Below are 18,540 nucleotides of genomic sequence, written 5' to 3' on the forward strand. Positions count from 1 at the left end.
CTTCATAGCATTTCCTGGACCATTCCTTACCAGGTCTTCTCGGAGGAAAATCCCCCAAACTACATATATCTAAAATTTGTTTTATTTATGTCCAACAAATAATCCAGTGGATTTTGTTTCAGTGTAACAAGTCGGAAATCTGAATTGGCAAATCCGAATTGTAAATGTGCTCTATTTTACATACTATCTCTGTATCAAATAGTTTGAAAGTATATTCAATTAAATTCACGGGCTTCCACTTTAGGTTGAATATTAAAATAGAAACTTTATTACATTTTGCAGGTCTTTTAAAATTTGAAAAATAAGGGGCAAACGTTTTAAAAGACAATTTTACAGATGCACATGCTAACATAATGTTCTACAGTTACATTTAGCATTTGTATAAAATACATTATACAAAAGATTTACAGGTTTTGCATACATAAAAAGAATTAAAGCATTCAGATATTTCTATGATCTATCAGTGCAATATGCACATACTTGGAAGAAAAATACTGATTTCCTGAGCAACACTGTTGTAATTCAAAACAAAAATGACTATCATAATGTATCATTTAAATAAAGACTTTTAAAAACTCCACCTTTACCCTGTAACACTCTGATTGGATCCTTGCTTCATGGTATTTCTAAAACAAACTGTATTCTTCATATTTCCAACCAGGTAATTTTACAAATAGATATTACACATAACTAATTACTAAGTAGTGGTTCATTTAAAGAACTCTTCAGGCCACTGAACAAGCAGGTAGAATCCAGCAAAGGGAAAGCTGTAAAAAAGTCCTCTGGAGGAGATAACATTACAGTCTTCTAATTCTTAATATGGACGGCAGACTGTAAGCCATCTTAATGTGTCTTTTGAAGACGTGAATCTTGTAATTTTCTAGAAGATGGCAAATTTAAATGGCATCTATTAGTTAACCATGTCTACCCAGACTTAAAAAGGAAAAAACAGAATCTGCCCTAAAAATAGCAGATTTTTCTTTACTTGCAACTCCAAATTTTTAAGTGAACCAAATGCAGTGATTCTCAATTACTTTTACCTTTGCATATGTGCACACACACAAAAATGTAAAGCCTCAGAGTAAATTCAAAATAGGGGTTTCAACACAAAACAATGTCAAACAATAACTGCTTGTTATTTAGTTACATAAAATAATTTGCATTTGCTATAAATTTAATGTATATTAGTACTTTTTAAAAGCTAAAATTATTCTAAATGTATTAAATGCTTAGGAAATTCTTTTCAACAAAGATTAGATCTATAATTCTATATATAGAATTATATAATTTAAATTATATTCAGTTAATTCAAAAATATATAATTCAAACAGAAAAAGGAAACTGCCTGATTGTGTCATAAGGATGTTTTATATTTCCTTCAAAAAGGATACTCTGTGCAATACAGAAATGATTTTTAATCAGCAAGTACACAGTACGTCTCATTACTTTAAAAATTAAGTTACCTACTTTGGAAATCAGAAACCTCCATTTCAATTTCAAAGTTCAACTAGAAAAAGGAATCACTGACTGTAATTTCATCAATTTGATGTAAACAAATTTCTTCAAAGGAAACCTAGCCTGTTCTACCCTAAAATAAGTCTGTATTTTCCTCCTTGAAACTTGATTTTCAGTAGGCTTAATAAATACAATGTAAAGTGACCAGTTAACACTGAGCCTAAGTTACATCATACACTTTTCAAGATGCCCTAGGCCCATTAAAATAAATTTTTAAATGTTTAAGAAATTTACTAAAAGAACCAAATTGCAACTTCCCTATTAAACATTTTGTGGTAATTGTCTAAGGTCCTCTCATACATTCAAGGACTTTAACGTTTGACTTCTTTGTCCTTTGAATAATGCTTTTCTCCTCAAAGTACATAAAACCCCATTTATCATAAATATTTATTCACACCACTTTGTATCAAGATTGGAACTTGAAATATAAAATGACTGATTAAAAGGCTGAAACATTAAAAATTAGGAAATAATGCCCAGAAAATGAGGTGGTATTATATATCTTAAGGTATATACTTTATTATATACAAAACAGGCAATCCAGACTCCACCAAATCTCATTTCTATTGAATCACTTTGGTTACATTTTAAAAACACGTACTTTTAAAAATTAAACAATGGAATCAGTATGCAAATGCTTCTTATTTAGCCAGAGCATGGCTGATTCATAGCAGATCTTAAAAAGTGGTGCTATCAAGACCTTTCAACCAATCCACACCCTCTTGGCCTCTGTTCCCCAATTTGATGCTATTAACAGGGAAAAAAAGAAGTCTAAGGTGGACATACTCTCTGAAAAACAGAGGTTAAGGCATCAATAAATAAAGCAATTTGTCTGCTATGGCTAATGCAAAAGGCCTCTCTTGTTTTTGCTTAATGAACCATTTTCTTCAACAGACCTCAGAAGCAGACAATAAAGATTTCTTTTGACCCAATTAACTTGTGCTTGATAGTGAAGATGAATTTATATAGCCTATGTAATGAATCCGATTGGGCCATCTGAAATAATGTGGAATTTTAATTTCAAAACTTATATTTACTTACAAAAAGTAATATAAGGCATTGAATATAATTAAGGCATGTTACTGTATGTAACACAGCAAGGATTTATCACAGTATGTAAGGAATTATTTCCTAAATAATGCTAATCTGTACATGTATAACACTTTTTATCAAACTGCAAAAGTGCTTTCAAATATCAGAGGCAAATATAATCGCTTTAAAAACAGAAGCAGAGGTGAGGTTAAAAAAGGGTCTATCTTAAAGAAAGCACTCTTTAAGAGACAAAAATTACCTTTAGGTCTTGACCTACTCCGGTGTTCTAATGACTAGATGGCAATTTCCCAACCATAACACATTATTTTGGGGGCTTAAAACAATCTATTTCTTAGCCTCTGTTACAGAAATTATACATTATGTTCCAATTTCTGTTTCTACTTAGGCTTTCATAGCACGTGCTACATGTGTTTTTAAGGTTTCAAAATGGTGTGTTAAGTATGTGCTATCATAAATAATTTTACAATCAAATTTTTTTGCAACTAAATATTTTGGTGGTTCACAGTAGTAAATTTTTTTCAGTTGTAGACATCTGATACTATCATCCTGCTTCATAAATTTAATATTAATAACCTTAAACTAAAAATGCTTAAAAAAATAAAATTTAAATATAACTAAGTCTTGAGTAAGAAAAATGACACATCTTCCAAGAACTTCCTAAGCACACATTTAAATTCATTTCTGCTTTAAGCACTGATACACCAGATTTATGGAATGACTGCTCTCAACATCAACAACCAGAACTGTAGAGATTTTATACACAATCCACCTGTAAATGGCTCAAACTTTTCAAAAGGTAAAAAAGCATCTTCAATCTCCCTAAATTCTGCCTTTGAAGTGGTTATTGAATATAACTGATTCACCACATTCCAGATACACATGTGATCACTAACACTGTGATCATGAGTTAATTGCTATGTTTTGTGTTGAGGAGCAGGTGATTGAGAATCTTGACTATGCAGCTTATGATCATCTTGTTGGCCAAAGTGTATCCCTTTAGTTGGAGCGATTCCATTTTCCATTTCTCTCTGCTGTGATGGGGGTGTGATTCCTGAATGCAAATGTGAAGAGTCCACTGTTGAATGGTGACTAACATCAACTCTAGCTAAAATTTCATAATACAGCAAATAAAACACTGGCGTTATTATACCTACTATCAACATTATCACTACAGCTGTCCACCACCCTATTCCCCAGTCTGCTCCATAATAGGGATCCTTACGTTGAGTGTTTTTGTTATCAGGTTCAAAACGTATTTGTTGTGCTGTTAAAGCAGATACTACCTCATTAAGGTTCTCTCTCTTGTTGTCTGTACACTTTACTATTTGTTCTATGTCTCGGTCTACTTCTTTTAAAAAGCTACCAGCTGACTCAGTGGAAGAAAGAGAATCGTTAGCTGACGAAATTTCCTGTTGTTCTGTAGAGTACTGAACAGATGAATGACGTGAAGCCTGTCTTCCTTTTGGAGGACAAAGTGTTTCAGTCAAGGAACTAAACTTTTTTACTGGAATTTTGATAGACCTAAGGGCAAAAAAGTCTTGATCGCTGATGAGATTGTTAACCCTCTTGATATCTGCTACCTGTGTGAAAAAAAAAAACAACAAAAAGCAACATTCAACTGAATTCTAAATTAAAATACAGCAATACTCATTCATCTCAGTTACTTCTGAAGAAAAGTTAAGCTTAATTATTAGTTGGATTAAGCTACCACACCCAGAGAGATTTTAATTTTATTTGTAGATGAGAATTCTACACCACTTTTGATCTACCAATCTTAGGAAATCACCAACTACTTTTTACTATCAGCCATATATTAATAACACTAATGCTAGCCATTTAAGTATAATAGATTCTAGGATCCTCTTTGCTGTTTCCTTTCGTGCATCACACACAAATACTACAGTTCTGCTGCTTGTAAACAATTTGTGAAGGAAGGATTACAGATACTTATGTTCTTTATTCCAATTTGACAATTGGAACATAGGCAAATGTTAACTTATCCAACTAAAATAACCACATTTTATCAAAACTAAGATGCTATCGACTCTGAGATACATCATTATTTTATGTATCTCTAAGAGAAAAAAAAACCAAAACACCACCAAATATATTGAAGATGCCACTATTTAATTTCAAAGATATGAAAATGCATGGAAAATCATATCCTTTCAAGTAAAATATGACAATTTATCCCCGACTTGTCTTCTGAAGGTATTTTTTCCCCAAACTTCTCAGTGTAAATACATTATTCAAATACCTTCAAGATCAGTCATTTTTATAAGCTTTCCCAATACATATGATATATTCTTCAACCTGTTTGCATATCCTATCCACTGTAGGACATACTTGTCTGTACATCCTATGTCATTTTGATGGGAGAAGAGGGGAGTATTTCTCAGGTTACCGATCAGTCAGGCTCTCCCACCATTTTTATTAGTCCCATTCATCATTTCCATTAATGCTTTAAAATCAAAGCCCTTTCTAATCATGTACCACCTGACTGACATCAGACGGGTTAATTGCATCTAGGATGAAAGTTAGATTTCTGGTTTGGTCAACTCCATGGATGATCATACCATTCACTGAGACATGGAACACTATGGAGGTTGAGAAGAGGATAAATGCAGATGTTAGACATGTTGGCTTTGAAGTACTTGAGATACATAAGTGGAAGATATTCAGTAGGCAGTTGTAGGTGTATGTCTGAAACTCAGAAGTATGATCTTGGCTAGAGATACAGATTTGTGGATTATCAGTGAAAATGAAGTCACAGAATAGACAGATTTATTAGAAAAAGAGCAGGAGAAAAAGGTGACAAGATCCCAGAGGAATGTCAACATTTGAGGGGGTATGTTGAAAGAGAAACCCACAAAAGAGATTAAGAAAGAGTAGTCAGGGAAGCAATATAGGATGGTGGTTAAAAGCATGGATATCTGGGTTTGAAGCACAGCTCTGACACCTTCTAGCTGTATGATCTGGGGCAAGCTGTTTATCTCTGCCCTTCAGTTTCCACATCTATAAAGTGGCCATAATAAAACTACCTACCTTATAAGATGGGATTAAGCAATTAAAATGTATGTAGAACACTTACAACAGTGATACACAGTATGTTATATAAATGTCGTTATTAAATAATAATAGGAAAACCAGAAACCTGCAGAGTCAAGGTCAAGCAAAGAGGGTTTTTTTTTGGTTTTGTTTTGTTTTTTGAGACAGAGTCTCGCTCTGTTGCCCAGGCTAGAGTGCTGTAGCATCCACCTAGCTCACAGCAACCTCCAACTCCTGGGCTCAAGCAATCCTTCTGCCTCAGCCTCCTGAGTAGCTGGGACTACAGGCATGTGCCACCATGCCCAGCTAAGTTTTTTTCTATATATTTTTAGTTGTCCAGCTAATTTCTATTTTTAGTAGAAAGGGGGTCTCACTCTTGCACAGGCTGGTCTCAAACTCCTGACCTCAAGCGATCCTCCCACCTCGGCCTCCCAGAGTGTTAGGATTACAGGCGTGAGCCACCGCGCCTGGCAAAAGAGGGTTTTTAGGAGGGAGTAGTGAACAGAATCAACTGTAGATTAGTGATCAAGTACAACGAAGACTGAAAGAGATCAGAACGGGAAAAAATTCCCTTGGAGTGTTTATGTGGGGAGATTAGGAGGAAAGGATTAAAGAATAACAAGATGAAACAGCAAAGATAAAGGGCGCTTTGTCACCTTACTACCTTGACACTGTTTTGTCTTAAAGCAAATGAAGACTCACTGACAAGCCCCAAAGCTTGAACCCACTCTCTGAATGCTCTTTTGCTTGGTATTGTATATTCTTACTAATAACTACTCAATACTGTTTCTGTACTAGGCTCCCAAGGTTTAGTATCTACCTAGGTTCTCTCTCTAAATATCCGTATAATGTTCTATGTTATGCTAACTTCCCTGGTTACATTCAATATTCCAACCTTGGACTTTTCATTTGTCTCATCACTATTTTGTAACAGGTATATTTTTGATAACTCTTCAGACTATTTATAGGTGGAATACAGCACTAAATATTTACTGTATTTTAAAATGATGGTAAACCCTTTTGTAAGGTTGTTTTTTTGCTAGTTGGGCACCCATCAAAAGGGAGCACTGCTTATTTTAACTCCCTAATTCTGTTGTATCAACTTTCCCACTACTGTGGCCAATGCCATGTCTCCTCTAATGCTAAGCTAATCACTTGTCGTCATTCTTCAACTCAAAAAGGAATCAACTGATACATCGGAGATTTCCACCCAAATATATTTTTCTATCAGCTTCTTCTGTATTCTTATGAAAAATATTAGCAGACAGCTCTGCTAATCTTCATTTGAATTATTCCAATAATCTCTTTATTGGATCCCCTCCAACTCACCAGCAGGCTACTCCACCATTTCATATCACTCCTGTTAAAACCTTCCAATAATGGTGTTCTCTTACTGTATCGATCAAACCGTTCCTCAGCTGTCTCAAAGAGCTTCTCATTTCTGAAACACCTATTAAAACTCCCTTTGTTGTTCACCTTATTTCCTCCTTGAAATCTTCACACTACTGTCACACACCCGAAACACATTCTTCTTTTCATTACATTGCAAATATAACCTATTTTTAATCATTCAGATGGCATTTCAAATTTCCCTGCTTAGAGAATTTTCCAGATTCATTTTAGAGGAAAGTTAATGTCTTCTCTAATAAAGCTGCTGAACCACACGCTTCTCTTGAATCTCTACCTTGATATTTTTAGCCTTGCCTCTCATTTTGAAGCCTTAATTCCATTACTGACCTTCTAAGACACATTTTGTAATTTATTTCTCAGTGATCTTATTTCTCTACAAAAACACGTATTCACATATTTGCATTAAAAATGAAATTAAATATTTTCTGATTTAATAAGGACAGGAATGATGTTACCATATATTAGTAATTTTGGGGGGGAAAGTACCTGTAGCTCTTCTTACTCCATCAAAAAATGAACATCAATAAAATGTTTTATTAAATTTTTAAAACAAGATTTATAGTATATTTTTGATGAATTGTGAATAATTGTAATAATTACTTTACCCAGAAAAAAATAATGCATAGAACCATATGGCCACAGAAAATTTTTTGAAAAACTCAACTTAAATTTTAAATATATAGACATTTATATAAACTTATAAACATGTATGTGTACCTATTGCAGAGAAGTATGACAGGCAGTCATAAAAGGTTTTCAAGTATAAAAATGTTTTACATTATGAAAAACTTTGGGGGAGGATGAAAATATTAATCAAGGAGAAGAAGGAATGACACAAAATTTCATAGTGTTAAAAAGAGCTCTAATACACATATATATATTTTTTTAATAAAGACTTCAGGTAACAAATCCTAGTGGTATTAAGAATTCTGTACATGCATTTAATGAATACCCTAACAGTCTTATTTAAATGTCAATACTGACAACATTCTGGAAATTATATCCTTTGTAACTATTTTAGGTCATTAGAAGTATTTTTCACGTAAAAATATGCAAGGAGGTACACAGTACATATAGTTCCAAATCCTATCGGGAGTATGAGAACAAAAAGTTCGAAAACCAATGTTCTAACCAGTTTTCATATCAATGTGTTTACATGAAAACATATTCTGCTAATGATGCAAGATGGATATAATAACAGATATATAAAATGGGTTCAAGCAAGCAGAATTTAGTATCTTTTAAAATTAAAAATGCACCTTTCCTTTTATCTAGCAATCTGACTTTTGGGTGTTTATCCGACAGATATATAGGCACCATCATTTAAAGATATAGTTGTGATGATATTCGTTACACAATGTAAAACACCAAGAAAATCCTGACTATTCATGAGTAGGGAACGGCTTAGTAACACTGGTACATCCATACTATGGACATTATACAGTCATTTAAAATAATGAGTTAGATCTGTAAGGCTACAAGAGATAGTCATGAGGGATGTCCACGATATGCTAATGAAATGGAAAATGCAAGCTGCAGGGTAATATGCATAATAGAGACCAATTTTAAAAACACAAAGATTACCAGCCTCCTACACAAAAACAAAAAAATACGTATCTCTAAGTACAAAAAACGATACAGAAAAAAACACATCCAAGTGTTAACACTGGTCATCAAAGGAAATTGAGGCAGGGAAAAACTTTCCCTTACAAATTTCTATATTCTCTTACTATTTGAGTAAGAAGAAGATAACATATTTGGATTTTTTCAGTACTGAAGACAGAATTATGGATTTGGACATAAACAAAAATTCAAGTATTCACTTCAAATTTTAAAAAGTAACCATCTACCAACATGACACAGATTTCTATGCAAAGAAGAGAAAAACAGCAAAAAAGGGAAGAAAGGAATAAACAAGATAAAAGGACATGGAATTTATTTCAATGTGGGCTGGGCTAGTAAATAATTTATTCTGGACTGCATTATGTAAAATTAAAACTCACCGTACAACAGTACTGAAGGGCTATTGCATTTAAAGTATCTCCTTCTTGTATATCTTTTGTTAATACTATAATGTCATCAAGTCTATCTCTTGATGTACTTCTTCGGACTTTCTCTTTTCCTCTGGATCGAAGCTCATACACTTCAGCATCCTCCTCCAATGTATCACTGTCTGTACAATTTCCAAATGCATGTATTTGACCACTCGACTGAACTCCTGGAAGAGGAAAACTACGATTCTGATGCCTTCCTGCCATCGTGTTAAAATCTGGAAAGGAAAAAAACAAACAAAAAACAAACCAGAGAAAACTTTGGAATGTAGCTGATCCATCTGACTGACTTACATGCATCTTACATTTGGGGCACTTAATCTTTTTTGTTTTTTAAAGAATGGTTTTAGTTATTTGAAAATTTAGGCTCAACTTTTATAACTGTTGAAGTACAATATTTGGCAGGGAGACAATGGCATGTGAAGAAGAGAGAATCTACTCTTAATAGACCACATATCACAAAACATGTGAGAGTAACTGCATTTTAACAAAGGTAAATTGCAACAATTTTTTTAGGTAAAAAAATTAAGTTTCCCTTATTCTGAGTTATGTGAAGAAAATCAGGGAAATAATTTTGTGTTATGTCTTAAAAATTTGTGACGGTATATACAACTATAGTTCTAATGGAATCAAATTATGTTTTATATACACACAACACTTTTATGAATTCAAAACTTTCTGGCTTGTTCTTCATTTTAAGTTCATGAGGGATTGAAATATCTTTGGCACTACTAACTTCTGGATCATGCTAACTTCGGTATTTATATTATAGTATGTGCCTTCTATAGAGGTTATAATTTTGCTCTTAACCAGGGACTTTTCTTCCCTGGAAGCTTTAGAGTCTTCATCAAATTCAATTTATGGTCCATAAAGACTGTGAACAAATTTTAGGTCACTTTGTTCATTTATGCTTCAGAAGAAAACATTGTAAGGCTGATGGAGAGCTGACCTAAGTCAAAAATATACATCAATGAATACTTTTCGTTTACTTGCATACTCACTCTTGACTCACCATCAAGTTCATCTATTCTCATTAAAAAAGCAAACAAGAACCTAAAAAACTAACTACACATTCACAGTTTTGACTTCATATTAATTATTCACATAAGAAAGGATAGACTGCTTTTAGTCACTGTTGTGAAAGATGGAGAGTGGCAATAAGAGGCATTTTGGAGATAAAATACTTTGGATGTAATGTGGCTCAGACAGGAAGAAAGAGAAGGTAAGCATCACACCTATTCCTCTAAGGCAGTTTTATTTCCACTTACTTAACCAAGTCTTTTTTATCCTGTGTCTTTAACCTAGAAAATATGAGCCCTGTGGATCTGCAGGCAAATTTGTAGGAATATGTACATTTTTCTAGGGAGATATGTGGCTATACTGACCCAGTTATGCTGTCCCATTAGACTTTTTCTCCCTGACAGTTTGTTCTCAGAACCTCAAAATTGGCTTAGCACAGTTAACTGAAATTCACTGAGCAATGCCCCAAAGCCATTTTAAATATTTATATCAACCTCTCTTCATGATATATTGCTAAATAATATAAATAATAGTAACAGAAAGACCAGAACTTCACCTGTCTTACTATCTCTTCACCCTCCTTTGGAATGAAATCCAAGCAGCAGAATACTGCACCACAAAGTAGGTATTCAAAATAATCAAGAATTGGTTGTGTCTCTAATCGAAATGAAAAGCTCGACTCTGGCTCAGGTAATTACCTAAGCCAACTACCTAGAGATTACAAATTACATAATATTCAAGTCACCTGGCTCGATTCTTTTCGCCTCTCAGTTCTCTTAGGGCAGGAAAAAGCCAGGCATCCCCTCTTCTGAACAAGCCTCCATGCTATACAGATTACAAGAGACCACAAAAAGTATAATAATTACCAATGGATACAGTGTTAAAAGATTCAGGCTCAGTCACTAACTGAAAATGGTTTCCCAAACACCTGCCTACTGTACGACAGCTGTTGCTAGTGGTGGCTGTTTCGCGTTGACCCTCCTTGATTAAGCAGGGAGAAATAAAAGCGGGCAGGGCACAACCTAATTTCGCATTGGGGCAGAATCACAGGAATGGTACCCAACAGGGCCAATTTTGTTTTTCCAAACCTAACCTAACTTCCTTCCCTCTGCATTCCACACGTCCAGTTGTTCTTTCCCTATTATCCCCAGCGGGAATTAAAGCTCAGATTTTTCTGTCACAGCATCACCCCTGGACGATGTGGCGAGACGCCGTCAGCTAATAACGCCAACACAAAGTTGCGGGAGAAATGCAGTGTGTGTGGGTGGGCAATCCGGCAGGCAGGAGTCCTTCCTCGGAGCCTCTGTTTCGCCGACAGTGTGACCAGGGGCCTTGGCGGGTCTGGTCTCGAGGGTCTTCCCCGTCTCAGAGGCGTCCTCCACGCGGGCTGGGGCCCGAACCCCGCCCGCCTGCCCCGCCACACCTGCGGCCGAAGGCTCCGCGTCGCCCCCAGCGAAGGCGCCGCCGGGGCCCGAGCCCGCCCGCCGGGGCCGCGCACCCTCCCTTCCCGCCGCCATCTTTACCTGTCCCCTTAGCAGGGGGCGCGCAGCAAGGAGACAGCTCCCAGGTCTGCCGCCACCGATGATGTCCCCGGCAAGTTCATGGCCGAGCCTCCGTTTCCGGCTGTCTCTGTCCGTTACCACCACCACCAACGCCGCCGCCAACGCCTTTGCCTTCCGGGCCGTGAGCCGCCGCCACGTCCGCAAACCTGCGGTGCGTCATCGCGTCAAGTGGGAGGAGGTGGGAGGGGGCGGGGGAGGAGGCAGGGGGCGGGGCCCGAGGGCGAGCCCCGAACCCGGGGCGTCCAACCACAAGCCCGCGCCCGGCACGCAGGCGCAAAGGCGCCACCCGGACAGGGGGCGGGGTCCGATTCCCAGCTCCAGTCCTGACTCCTCCCCTTCGGCCCTGCGTGCTCACTTCTTATGGAGTAGCTCTGCGGTCAAGGCCGCGGGCGGGCAGTGAGAGCCCGGGCCACTTCCTAGCTGCGCTCCTGTCCATCAGCGGCCACGCGGCGGTGGCAGACACTGTGCCGAACACACTGAGGAACGGGCGGGGCTGAGGATTTGTCGAGGAGCTGTCGTGTATTTTTTCTTGCTGTGTATCTGCAGTTTTCTTTAGGGTGGGGAAGGACACCTCAAAAGCACGGTGTTGACACATCTGTTTCGGAAAATTGTGCTGTGCAGGGCCGGGCGCGGTGGCTCACGCCTGTAATCCTAGCTCTGGGAGGCCGAGGCGGGTGGATCGCTCGAGGTCAGGAGTTCGAGACCAGCCTGAGCAAGAGTGAGACCCCGTCTCTACTAAAAATAGAAAGAAATTATCTGGCCAACTAAAAATATATATATACAAAAAAATTAGCCGGGCATGGTGGCGCATGCCTGTAGTCCCAGCTACTTGGGAGGCTGAGGCAGTAGGATCACTCAAGCCCAGGGGGTTGAGGTTGCTGTGAGCTAGGCTGATGCCACGACACTCACTCTAGCCGGGGCAACAAAGTGAGACTCTGTCTCAAAAAAAAAAAAAAAAAAAAGAAAATTGTGCTGTGCTGATTACCCTTTTCATGCTGAAGCTTCCAGACTGCTGCAGGGCCAAAATACAAGAGAGAAACCCTTAGGGTGATAAGAGGGTGTTGCTTCGGCTTTTGTTTATCGGTAAGGAAAGTGAGCCACCTAGAGTCAGGCCCCGGGAAACGTTTGCCCTGGAACCTCCTTCTCAGGGTCAAGCAGTCAAGGCTGTCAGCAGAGTGTAACCTAACTATTTGGTTTGAAAATTAACCGAAAATCGTTGGTACTCACCTATAGGCTCTATGACACATTAGTTTGTTAAATTAATGACTTCCCTGTGTGATTTTTGTCACAAATGTACTGAATGAGTATGATAATGTGTTTGTGTTTATGTAAATGAACGTTAAGTATTTAATGACGTGTCTGACGTCCCTTAGTGTCGACATTGGAGACGAGACGTTGCACTTTGACGACCATGCTAACTCTATGACAATGTTCATTTTACGTACAAAAGCGGGGTGCAGTGCGCAGAGCACTTCTTTTCAAAATGTCTGAAATATTTACACATCATGAAGCCTTTGAAGCTTTATTTTAAATTGTTTTCAAAGGGTATGTTTTGGTTTTCTGGTAAGTGCCTCAGCAAAGGTTGGAAATTCTGCATTGCAATATTACGCTTTTGTTTGAGGGAATAGGCACTGCCCTCCACAATGCTACAAAAAGAACTGCAGACGAAGACTTAATAAAATAAAAATTTTAAAAATTCTGTTGGGGTTGTTCTGTGTGCTGTTGCCCTTGTGACACCCCTGTCTGTAACCATTTATCACTGAGACATTTTCTCATCAGTAGACAAAGGATATATTCCCTACTTGATATGTAGAGCTTCAGCTGCTTAGCTCTCATGAATGTTAATGGGAATACAACCTTCTTTCTGCATATAGGTTACTTTTCTTATTTTAATGTCAATAGGCAGTGGAATCCATGTGAGAGCCAAAGTGATAGAATTTCAAGCACTTCTATAGGACCGCTACCTGTGTTCTCTGTATAAATACTTTCTCAATGATATCTGCATGTTCTTGAATCATTATTTGTGTTTAACAAAGATGCGGTAATTAAATGTTTTACAAAAAAGCAATAATAGAATTATACTTTATTATTAGAATACACAAAAGAAGCAGTTAGCCATGAATTTTGGCTGAGTTCCAAAAAAGCTGGCCAGTAGGAGCAAGTACTTTGTCTTTGAGAAAAAGGATGTCCCCAGTGCTCAGCAAAGCCAAAAGAATTTTTAGTGTTTTGAAATCTCGTCTGACACAGTTTCCATCAAAAGGCTGTAAATGAAAGAATATGTAGTTTCTAGGAATATGTGTTTTTGTCACTAATGTTTAGGTTTTGTGAGTTACTCCAGAGTAAAAATTGTAATGAGAATATAAATTGATGCAACCTATTAGGAGTGTCACTTGGCAATATCTACCAAAATTAGAAATGCAATTGGCTGAACTATTACATGGCTAGGTAATTACCTTAGTTTACTCACAGATACATATGTATAATATTTAATAGATTTGTTCAAGAATGTTTACTACAGTAATAGCCAAAATCTGAAAATATTATAAATCTTCTTTAGTAGCTGACTGATGCTTCTGGTACATTAAAACAATGTAATGTTATACTTTGGATCAAAAGAATGAGGTTAATTTGTATATGCTGATTTATGCATTCATTTACCTAAGAAATTTTTGTTGAAGGAGAAGTATGTGTAAGACCTTTGTTCTAGGCGTTGGAGATACAGTGCTTAAAAAGACAAAATCCACTTAGTCATGGATTTTGCATGACTGTAACCATGTAGAAAGATCTCCAAAATGTATTTTAAAGAGAAAAAAGTAAATTCCTATATAGAAGGTATGCTATTATACCTTTGAAATAAAATTTTAAATGTACATCTCCCACTCCACCCCCCAACACCTGCCCTCCAACACACATTTATATTTACATGCAGGGAGACGCATTTAGGGTTTTTTTTCTGGAAAATTATTCAAGGAAATTTTAACAGTGGTTGAAAAGGACTAGATGTGGCAGGCAAGTAGGCAGGAGACTTTGCCTAATAGCTGGACTTGTTTTTTCTAGCATTTACCTATAGTTAATCATCCATCCCTTATTCCTGAGTCTGTTTGTACTTTGTATTCAAGTGGCAAATGCCTGGAGAAAAGAACCAGATCAATTCTCTTACAAATCAAAAAAAACCAAAGGTAACAAAACTTTCAATTCTTTTTACATTTCTTCTTGATATTCCTGTCTGATTTCTTTCAGCCCTGCTCTTTCACACTCTGCTCCTTCCTATATTCTCTCATCAGCCTTTTCTTTCTAATTCTATTTTCCAGAAGCAAAATTGGGAAGAACTGTTGTACCATAAGGAAATACTTAATCTCAAGTGAATTTAAAATTGGATTATGGGGTGAAACTTTCAAAAACTTCCCTCGCTTCTGATCTTCAAACAATCTATATATAGAGAAAATTATTGTGTCTCGTCTCTAGAAATCTTGAAAAATAACCAGACTTCATGATTTAGATATGTTCTGGTGCAGATGTACCAGATAACCTCCACAGTTGCCTTTTACCCTGTGATTTTTAAACATCGTGATTATTATAATTACAGCTATGCCATAATATGGTAAAAGAAGAGTCATGTATACTTCAGGAATCTGGAGGTGCTCATAAATGCTAGTAAGTAATTCATGGATATAAAATATGACTTGAAAATAACCATCACCAATGTCTTCCTTCATGCAGACATTATTCAACTAACTGCACAAATACTATTCTTAAACTCTTCAGCTAGGTAGTTGGTACATGTAGAAAGGAATAGTTACATGGTTATAATTAAGTAGAATATAACTTGAAATGCTTTGTTTCCCATGGTTTTACAATCACTATGAACCACATAGGCAAATCAGTGTAGGTAAATATCCCTGGAACCTGGAACCTGCTTGTTTTTGTGCCTACTCCTCCAAAGACCTAAGATGGTCAGACAGAATTCAGTTAAGTCTGAAAGGAAAACATTAGGCATGATCCAGTCTATGGAATTGGGTGAGGGTAGATGGTTATCACCCAGAGGTGGAGAGCAAATGAAAATGGAGTCCAGACTGTGGACATCCAGTTAGACTTCTTAGGTGTTCACTAGTGCATTCCCAAAGTCAGAAAGGTTAGGGAAACATAAAAAGAGAATGGAAGAGGCAGTAGCATTTTCTCATTCTAGACTAGGTCTTTCCAGAGAGAGACCAGTTGACAATCATCAGCTTAACCAATAGTATCTGAAAACCCAAGCAAGAAGTTCAAAAGCAAAACTTCCGTACTCATATAAAGAACAATAGAGTAGTGAGGTATACTACCTAAAGTGAAGGCAGTACTTACCTGACAAAACATAAACAGAAATTACATCTATACATTCAACAAATATTAATTAAGCAGCTACTGTGTTTCAAGCCCTACTTGAAGCACTGGAGATATGCAGTGAACAAGTAGGCCAAATCCTTGGCCCCAGGGAGCTTATATACTTGTGGTAGAAAATAGATAAAAACAAAATAAATAAATGAAACATTAATATGTTAGATGGTGGTAAGTGAATGGAGGAAAATTAAGGAGGGAAGGAGGCCAGATGGTTTTGGGTTGGGGGAGGATCCCCACCCTGTGAAAATTCTCCCTCTGTGAGGGTGGAGTTGTGCCTAGAGTATTGGAGGAACAGCAGAGATACCAGCAGGGATGCCAGCATGGCTGGAGCAGATCATACACAGAGGGAGCCAAACTGGACAGGATATTGTAGGCCATTGCAAGGACTAGGGCTTTCACTCCAAGCAAGATGGGAAACCACTGGAGGGCACTAAGCAGAGGAGGATGCCATCTACCTTTCCAAAGGATCCCGTAGGAAGATTAGGGTAGAAGTAGGCAGATTAGTTAGGAGGCTATTGAAGTAACTCAGGCAAGAGGGAGGTGGCTTGAATCAGAGAGGAACACCAAATATCACATTGATTTAGATTAAAAATATTGATTCAAAAATATTTTTTCAAAGCCCCCAATTCCATGAAGATGCTCTGTTCTGGTTTTAAAGATATTTTTCACCAGTTCTTTCTTGTATGCTTTGATTAATGACTCTACACTTAGGGTCTCTTTTTCCCATTAATTCTAAATAAGCCAGATTTACCACTATTACAATTGTGGGATCTGAGTAAAGTTTCCCTTCTTCCTTCTCCCCATGTTTTCTTTTATTTACAGTTAAGATTGAGCTGAAATTTTTCCCCTTCTTCCCAAGCTTTAATCCTATCTGGCTTCTAAATCTCTTCAGAATTATTTGAAGCAAAGAATGCCTGCTGACTTCAAAGAGTATTTCACACTTGGACTTACTCAGTGGGGGATCTAGCAAAGAGTAGTGGAACCTTCCATCCTTTCCATGCAGAATAATGTCTTTGGCAATGATATATGCTGATCAATGAGCAATCTGTTAAGAAGAAACATCCTGAAACTCATTTCTTTATTGTTTTGAAAAGTACTTACATTGCTTTGCAGTATTTTTCCATTTTAAGTCTAATCTGTTAATTTTGTAGGAAAGTCAATTTGTATTCATTGAAACATGATTAACTTCCCTTTTCTTATCATGTCCTTAAGATTATATTACATATTTGGTTATAGATACCATAACACAATATAAATACTTGGTTTATAAAGATTTCTAAACCCTATTGTTTGTCATTTCACTGAAAGATAAATATTTTACACCAAATTTCTAAAGAAAATTTCTTGTGTGTTCTTGGCTTTGTAAAAGATAATTTGTATAGACTTTATAATTAATGGGGATGCAAAAGAAGGCATTAGCTTAAGAAAGAATGATTTTTTTGTATGCAAATATTATGGGTGGTCATAAGGCAAAGCTATAAAACCCTTAACATAATCTATTCTAGTAAAATTGATATGCTATCCCATCTACTTTATTTGGTTTGGATAAGATAGTGTTTGGAAGTGAATACGGTGAGACTATACAAAAGAATTTACAGTGAAGTCTTTGTCTTGCCCTGTGCTACTGTCCATGAGCCATGTTCACCTTTCTCTCAATATTTGCCCTTTACTCATTAAAATTCTAGTTTCATAAAAACTAGAAGTAGAGACTGTTGTTGCTAGTTGTATGTGTATAATGAGAGCACCTAAATGCATTGCTAAGGGGCTGGAAAACTTCAGCAAAGAGACTACGAAAATGGTAACATCTACCTCTTCCCAGCTGTTCTCAAAGTGTGATCTGCAGACCCCTGCCAATCCTCAAGATTTCTTCATAGAGCCCTCAAGTATTTTCACGATAATCCTAAGAAAGTTATTGACCTTGTTCACTGTGTTATCACTTGCATTCACAGTGAACCCTTAGCATGAATTGAGGCTGTGGCACCAAACTATATTAGTAGTCATAGCATTCTCCACTGCTACACACTCATTAAAAAAAAAAAAAAAAGCTTACTTAAAAATGTTCCTTGATTAAGCAGTAAAAAGTATTCATTGTATTAAATATTAACCCTTGAGTACATGGCTTTTTTATTATTCTTTCTGATGAAACTGGAAATATGCATAAAGCCCTTCTACTACTTATCAAAGAACAATGGTTGTCTAGAGGAAAAGCTCTGGTGTTTGAGTGGGAACTGAACAATTCATTTTTATCAGAGGGCACCATTTACAGTAGAAAGAATGACTGACAAAAACTATGGTTAATTAAGCTTGGATATTTGGTGGACATTTTCTTGAAAATGAACAAAGTATGCCAGTTACTTCAAGGAAAACAAGACAGTAGTTGCTACCCTTGATAAAAATCAAGTTCCCACGCAGTAATTAGACTTTTAGAAAACTTTTATTGCCTCTGTGTGGTTGACAGCTTCCCAAAACTAAAAGAATTTTGTGGCCGGGTGCGGTGGTTCACG

General features: G+C 36.8%; 1 protein-coding gene across 2 annotated transcripts; it reads right to left on the reverse strand.

Moving 5' to 3' along the window:
- Window positions 1-239: 239 nt before the first annotated feature.
- LYSMD3 (LysM domain containing 3) lies at window positions 240-11,812 on the reverse strand. Of its 2 annotated transcripts, XM_045566028.1 has the most exons (4): window positions 11,621-11,812; window positions 10,843-10,922; window positions 9,030-9,295; window positions 240-4,148 (listed from the first exon to the last, which is right to left on the reverse strand). In XM_045566028.1, the coding sequence occupies exons 3-4, from the start codon at window positions 9,282-9,284 to the stop codon at window positions 3,483-3,485; spliced, it is 921 nt and encodes a 306-aa protein (XP_045421984.1). In that variant the 5' UTR covers window positions 9,285-9,295; window positions 10,843-10,922; window positions 11,621-11,812; the 3' UTR covers window positions 240-3,482. The 2 variants fall into 2 exon arrangements, with proteins under 2 accessions (XP_045421984.1, XP_045421983.1); XM_045566027.1 differs by lacking the exon at window positions 10,843-10,922.
- Window positions 11,813-18,540: the final 6,728 nt, after the last annotated feature.

The sequence above is a fragment of the Lemur catta genome, chromosome 12, assembly GCF_020740605.2.
Source record: "Lemur catta isolate mLemCat1 chromosome 12, mLemCat1.pri, whole genome shotgun sequence".
NCBI classification, from domain to species: Eukaryota; Metazoa; Chordata; class Mammalia; order Primates; family Lemuridae; genus Lemur; species Lemur catta.

Bases quoted from the DNA above. Each gene is read 5' to 3' on its own strand.
- LYSMD3 (XM_045566027.1), bottom strand. From the start codon at position 9,284: ATGGCAGGAAGGCATCAGAATCGTAGTTTTCCTCTTCCAGGAGTTCAG. The intron at 4,149-9,029 runs GTGAGTTTTAAT...TTTTTCACACAG, and splicing joins CCCTTCAGTACTGTTGTACG to GTAGCAGATATCAAGAGGGT.